Source organism: Scylla paramamosain, chromosome 8, assembly GCF_035594125.1.
Source record: "Scylla paramamosain isolate STU-SP2022 chromosome 8, ASM3559412v1, whole genome shotgun sequence".
Taxonomy (NCBI): Eukaryota; Metazoa; Arthropoda; class Malacostraca; order Decapoda; family Portunidae; genus Scylla; species Scylla paramamosain.
The window spans coordinates 22,517,040-22,524,539 of NC_087158.1; the positions used below are offsets into that span (position 1 = coordinate 22,517,040).

At 43.3% G+C, this 7,500-nt stretch overlaps 1 protein-coding gene across 4 annotated transcripts in view; it reads left to right on the plus strand.

Moving 5' to 3' along the window:
- Positions 1 to 7,500, plus strand: part of LOC135102976 (large neutral amino acids transporter small subunit 1-like) — a 132,041-nt gene that overhangs the window by 96,625 nt on the left and 27,916 nt on the right. For all 4 annotated transcript variants that reach the window (XM_064008752.1, XM_064008754.1, XM_064008751.1 and 1 more), the window contains exons 4-5: positions 3,699 to 3,743; positions 5,741 to 5,864. In XM_064008752.1, the coding sequence (XP_063864822.1) occupies positions 3,699 to 3,743; positions 5,741 to 5,864 (169 nt within the window). The remainder of the gene's footprint in view (positions 1 to 3,698; positions 3,744 to 5,740; positions 5,865 to 7,500) is intronic.

Here is a 7,500-nt window from a genome sequence, read left to right on the forward strand (position 1 = left end):
ACTGTACGAACGTAGCTGTAGTGGTGGTGGTGGTGGTGGTGTACCGTGACCTCGATCCTGGTGTCTGGTGACCTTTTGTGACCTAGGAAAGTGGTGGAGGTGGGTCATCGTTTCCCCCAGCGCTTTTTTTTTCCTTACTACCACCCGCCCTCCCTCCCTCCCTCCCTCTCTTCCCTTTCTTGATAATTCTGACCTAGATGGAGGATGTGAGAGAATGGTGCTTCTCCTCCTCCTCCTCCTCTTCTTCTTCTTCTTCTTCTTCTTCTTCTTCTTCTTCTTCTTCTTCTTCTTCTTCTTCTTCTTCTTCTTCTTCTTCTTCTTCTTCTTCTTCATTAATTAATTCTTCCTTTTTCATTAGTTTTTTTCCTCTTCTTATATTCATTTTCTTCATCTTATTGTCCTTGGCTTGTTTTCTTGTCCTTGATGATGGAGTTCTCTGTATTCTCTTCTCTTCACTGTCTTTCTTATGTTCTGTGTTCCTCATTCTCTTCTCCGTCTCTTCCATTCTTTTTATCGCCATTATTACTTACACCTCCTCTTTTTACTATTGACCTATTTTTTGTCCGATGGTGTGGAAAGTGTTCGTCGGCACATTCTCTCTCTCTCTCTCTCTCTCTCTCTCTCTCTCTCTCTCTCTCTCTCTCTCTCTCTCTCTCTCTCTCTCTCTCTCTCTCTCTCTGTTCAAAATCCCCGGCGATTCGCGAGGTGGAATTGAAATTAAAGTTTTTGAGATGAGGTCCTTGGATGATGCTGCGCCTGATCTCTTGCTCGTCACGCCGCTGAGGCTCAGCTCACGCCGGGGAATCATTGGCTGCAGTCTCTGGGGCGTATTAAAGTGGAGTTGTGAAGCCAAAGATAAGTTCTCGATGACCGCCTGCCCGCTAGAGAGTCCTGCCAGCCAGCCACCGCTTCTTCCTGCATACACACACACACACACACACACACACACACACACACACACACACACACACACACACACACACACACACACACACACATATTCGGAAACGCTTTGCTCTCTCTCACTGCTACTATTTTGAAAGGATACAGATGATTAGCCGGGTTCTCAAGAGTGCCTCGCCTGTGTATATCGTAGAAATTTTGTTAATCTGTCACTAGAAACATAAAAACACCCTTGAAAATCCGTGTCATTTTAACTACATAGAGCCTTTTCGAAGTAGTGAAGGTGTGATGCAGTGTTTCAGAATATGGTACCTACTCTCTCTCTCTCTCTCTCTCTCTCTCTCTCTCTCTCTCTCTCTCTCTCTCTCTCTCTCTCTCAGCGCTCCTAGAGGTCGAAATATTAAGGGAAAGTGGGACAGACCTCTCGACGTCACACGTAATGACTTGTCTCGCTCACTCGCTCGCTTGGTTTCGCTCGGCCATCGTGCAGTAGCTCCAAATTGTCGCACGTACGAGTGTAAATGCATACTAGTTTTATTTGCGAGAAGCTATTATCGAGTTAATTCTTTCCTCTTACGTTTGTTTTTATGTACAGTACGTGTGTGTATGTGTGTGGGTGTGTGGGTGTGTGCATGTGTTCGTTGGAGATTCAGGTTTACATATCTTGATACTGCAAACAGCACCTACGGAATTCAAGTTGTATGTGCGTGTGTGGGTGGAAGGGTGGGCGGTCCGAGCATTCATTACGTCCTTTCTCCGCCCCGAGTTGTGACGTCAGAGGGCAAAGGCAGCCGTTTCGCGTGACGTCACTCGTGGTTGTGGGCGGCGGTGTGGCTCGTGGAGCATTAAAGACGTGGTGGCGCGGCGTGACTGGAGCAGCGGGCCACTCCTGGTGATGTATCTGGGGCCAGAAAGAAACACTTCGGTGGGAGTGGATTATTGTCCCTTCTTGTCCTCTCTCGGCACCTCAAGAGTGAAGGAACGCAGACCGGTTTTCCTACTTTTTTTGCTTCGTTTCCCTTCCTCGTCCCTCGCCTCCTCCTCCTCTTCCTTCTCTTCTTTCTCGTATCTCTCTATAAATGCAACGTGCGCACGTGCAGAAACACACACACACACACACACACACACACACACACACACACACACACACACACACACACACACACACACACACACACACACACACACACACATCCATAGAACAAAGCCAGCATATACTCAGGGACAATTTCTGGGTCATGGCCACCACACACACACACACACACACACACACACACACACACACACACATATGCACACGCCCACGCGCGCGCGCGTTTCCCTCAACCCAGAGTAGCATGAAATTACCTTTTTTGTACGTACGGGAGGCGGCAAGTCTAAAGTCAAGGACAGCACGCCAGGTGACAGTGATTTTAAGGACACTACACATCACCTCAGCTTGAACTACAGGGCGCGACATACCTGACTCAGCCCCTGAAAGATACACATCCTAAGGCCACGGCCAGCCACACCCAGATAGCGGCAGGTAACCATGACTATTAGGTATCCTCGACTTTCTATCACACCTCACTTTTTGTGCAATATCACCGCCACTTGTCACCTTGCAGCGGCAAGTCAACACCTGGAGAAAACGCTGACGTCTCGAAAATTGAAGGCGTGTCTGTGAGAGGGAAAGGCGGTGGGTGGGTCGAGGGTGAGGTATCGACACGAGGGGCTGAGCTGAGCGGAACATTACTTCACGCAGGAATGTTACGTAAATAAAGGCACATTCCTTTGATTAAACTTGAGTAATATCTAGTGTTATGTTCTACTGATTTCCTTATAATTCAGCTCCATATCTACCACACGTAAAGGAAGAAAGAAATACCATAGATTCCATATTTACTCCACGCTACTGAAGGAAAAGCAGATAGATGGAGATGTTCATTGACCGACGGACTTGAGTAAAATAAGACCCCTGTTATAATCTGCTCATTTCCTTTTAAGATAACTCCATACACGCCACACGCTATGAATGAAAAAAAAAAAAAGCGTTGTGGAAGAAAAATAGATAGAGATGATTATTGACCGACAGGTTGTTATGGAAGAAAAAAATAGATTCCACAATTACTCAACGCTACTGAAGAAACAAAAGGCAGCAGATCGACAGAAATATTCACTAATCAACAGCTTTCTCGATACAAACAAGATGCAAGTTCCCCAGTACTCCACCTTCTACCCACCATATAGTACTACCCATGGTTGCCTTAGACTTAATGGGGAGCAGGACATACATACACACACACACACAAAGAAAAAATAAAGCGGAAAAAAATACTGATGAAAATTCCAGAGAGGCCTCGAGACATGATGGTAGGTAGAAGTGAGGGTGAGGGTGGTGGGGGAGTGGGGTGTTAGAGGGGTGAAGGACTTGGGGAAGGGGAGGGGGAGGTTAGAGGGGTGAGGATGAAGGCAAGGCACGTAGACGAGTTTTGTGGCTAGACATTCCTTATATGGAGGTGGGCGTTAACTGGCGGCCGTGGTGGTGGGGGTGGTTAACGAAAAGATAGATAAATAGATAAATGCTGACTAGTGTATATACTGATATTGTACTCTCTCTCTCTCTCTCTCTCTCTCTCTCTCTCTCTCTCTCTCTCTCTCTCTCTCTCTCTCTCTCTCTCTCTCTCTCTCTCTCTCTCTCTCTCTCTCTCTCTCTCTCTCTCTCTCTCTCTCTCTCTCTCTCTCTCTCTCTCTCTCTCGCGAAACCAATTCAATCCAAACCACACTAACACCTCGTCTCTCTCTTTCTCCCGCAGGAACTACTTAAACTTCGTCATTGAGGAGCTGAAGGAACCTGTCAAGTAAGTATTAACTAACTCCCTACAGGTGAATTTTTCTCCCCTTCCATCCACCCATCCGTCCATCTATCCTTCCATCTACCTATCCAGCTTTTCATCCCTTAACTCTTCTCCGATATCGTGAACATTTTTTTTATCTCTTCCCTTCCATCCATCCACTCATCCACCCACCCACCCATCCATCCATTCATCAACTCCTCCCAAATATCAACATTTTCTACTCCCTTCGCCTTCCATCCATCCACCGCTCCATCAACTCCACCCAGATATCATAAACAATTCTACGCCCTTCCATCCATCCATCCATCCATCCATCCATCGCTCACCTCATCCCAGGCACCTTCAACCTTCCTTCTGCCATCCATTTACACCTGTTCCTGTTTGTATTCTTGTACTGGTGAGGCTGGCAGGTATGGCTTATAGAAGTGTTTCATGTGAGGATCAGTGGTTTAGTCAAAGGAGGGAGAGAAAGTTATCAGCCTTGTTCTGAGGGTCTTCTGGTGTGTGTGTGTGTGTGTGTGTGTGTGTGTGTGTGTGTGTTGCATGTGGACAAGAAATGAGTTGAGGAAATGTTGGGAATAATGGATGAGAGGTAATGAGAGAGAGAGAGAGAGAGAGTAATGAGTGTATGTGTTTCTACCTTGACTCTCTCATTATGTTATTACTGATTAAACCTATTGAGTGTTGCAAATCAATAGTTATTTCGACTTTAGATATATTTAAAAGGCTCAGTATAGATATATTTAAAAGCCTCAGTATCTCTCCCTTGTTATTTAATGTTACTTGTCATTTATCATTAATCTTATCTTTACGTAATTTTCATCTGTATCTATGAACTCTTTCTTATCTTCCTTCAAACAGTAAACACATGTATTTTCAATATGCATAAAAAACAAGAAAATAGATAAAAATCCCTTTCAAGGAAATACACACACACACACACACACACACACACACACACACACACACACACACACACACACACACACACACACACACACACACACACACACACACACACACACACACACACACACACACAGATAGACTGATAGTTTATTGACCTCGGCAATTTTACACACTATAATTAATTCAACTAGAACCCTAAAACTACATAATTATGACAATCCCAGTATTATAAACATCTGTGGTCCATATAACATACCTTGCCTATATCAATACACACAGACCAATCAAATATTAGGAATCTTATCACAACAGAATAAATTAATAGTTATACGCTTTTAAAATTTCATGAATAATAATCCTACACACACACACACACACACACACACACACACACACACACACACACACACACACACACACACACACGAAGATACAGACGCGCACGTGATCAGAAGCAGCACTTTCAGTCACCTTCACCTTCATATTCAGAGAAACATTGTTGTTATTATGTCTGCGTCCCACCACCAACAAGGAATGGTGGTGGTAGTGATGGTGGTGATGGTGGTGGTGGTGGTGGTGGTGGTCAGGAGGATGATGGTAGTGACTGAAGTGCTGATTGTGGTGGTGGTGGTAGTAATAGTAGTAGTAATTTTTGTAGGTCTAGTAGTAACTGTTGCTGTTATTGGTGGTGGTGTCGTCGCAATAATAATAGTAACAATATTAGTTTAGAAGTAGTAGTAGTAGTAGTAGTAGTAGTAGTAGTAGTAGTAGTAGTAGAAGCAATATTGTCACTGCTTGTAATGGTGATTATAGTAGAAATAATTCTTCTTGTACTTGTAACTTTGTAATTTTATTTATTAGTAGCAGTAGCAATAATAGTAAAAGTAATAGTAGCAGTAGCAGTGATAGTAGCAGTGGTAGTAGTAGTAGTAGTAGTAGTAGTAGTAGTAGTAGTAGTAGTAGTAGTAGTAACTCGATACTGTTAGAGCATTGTTGTTATTATTGTTATTGGCAGTAATGAGACGGGGAAGGAAACAGTGATACCTCTAATACCGTCACACCTACAATACACGTCTTCTCTTCTCCTTCAGAAACCTGCCAAAGGCCATCTACATCTCCATCTCGCTGGTGACCATTGTGTACGTGCTCGCCAATGTTGCCTTCTACACCACCCTGTCCCCCTACGAGGTGCTCGGCTCAGAGGCTGTGGCTGTGGTGAGTACATGCCCTTTACTCATAAGCTGACGTCATCATCATCATCATCAATCATCATTATCATTATTGTCATCATCATTGTCATTGTCTCTCGTTTGATTCTTCTTCTTTCGCATCACGTTAGTCATTCTTTCTCAATTTCATCTTTTTTTTCACTATTTCTTGTCCTTTTTGTTCTCTCCCTCCTCCTACTACTACTTCTCCTTTCCTCCTATTACTTTTTTCCTCCTTCCTTTTACTACTGCTAATCTCTTTTCTCCTCCTCCTCCTCCTCTTTTTTTCATGTCTTGGTTTATCACCATATATTCTCTCTCTCTCTCTCTCTCTCTCTCTCTCTCTCTCTCTCTCTCTCTCTCTCTCTCTCTCTCTCTCTCTCTCTCTCTCTCTCTCTCTCTCTCTCTCTCTCTCTCTCTCATGCACCCCATTTTCTCACTTTATCCTCAAATGTGAATAATTACGTTCATTACGACCACTTTTCTCCTAACACAGTCGTCCTACTTTCATCATTATACACGATAGTTGGTGCCACATGTTCATTCCTGGTCATCACATCTCTTTGGTCCACCACCTTCCTGGTAACTAAGGACGTAATGTTGGGGGTTCTTGAAATAAGGTTAGGTTAAGTCTTCACCTCCTCACTGTAAGCTGTAAGTAAGATTCCTGGTGCTGTGAGGGAAAGGGAAAGGTCGTGACTTTAAGTGTAAGGTTAGTTAGAAATCAAAATGATATGAAGTGAGTGTTGTTTATATACATTCGAGGTTATATAAATGCACGGTCACTGACATTATTATTTCACCTCTTTCTTTTCTTTTTTTTTTTCATTTTTTTTTAAAGACCTAATATAGTTTGACTCCCCTTCCTTCTCCCTAGCATTGTAGTTTTTTTTTTTTTCTCTCTCTATCCTATTACTGTATGCCCCTCCTCCTCCCATTATTTTCTCATTTTTCTCCCATTATAGTTTGACCCCCCACGTTCCTGTTACAGTTTGCCCCTCCTTCTCTTCCTCCCATTACAGTTTGCCCCTGCTCCTCTTCCTCCTCCTCCTCCTCCTCCTCCTCCTCCTCCTCTTTCCCCCATTACAATTTGCTCCTCTTCCTCCTCCCACTTACCCCTCCTGTTCCTATTATGATTTACATGCATTCCTCTATACGTATTTTCTTCCCCCTCCCTCCCTTCCCCCTCCCTCCTCTCCCTCACACGCACCACCAGGAATGGACCCTTAATTATTGACATACTCCTGTCGTTAGTATTAAGTAGTGATAAGCTGGTAGTGGTAAGACTTCATCCTGTTCTTGATGCACGTGTTGCTGCTTTCCTGGAGGCCATCACAAGGTTTCTACTTTATGCAGGTCCTTCCTTCCCTTCCTCTTATTTCCATGCAAGGTTTATTATGAATTCTCCTTTTGATTATTTTCGTGTATTATGATTTGGTGTGTTACTCTTGTTATTGTTATTATTACTATTATTTTAACCCATTACACAGGGATGCTATGGTATGTGATGTAGACTATAATTGTTATTTTTTTCTTTTTTACCCATTACACAATATCGCTATTCTATCTACTGTAGATTATTGTTATTATGTTCTACCTGTAACACTGAGCTGTTTTATCTGTGTTATATTATTTATTATTAT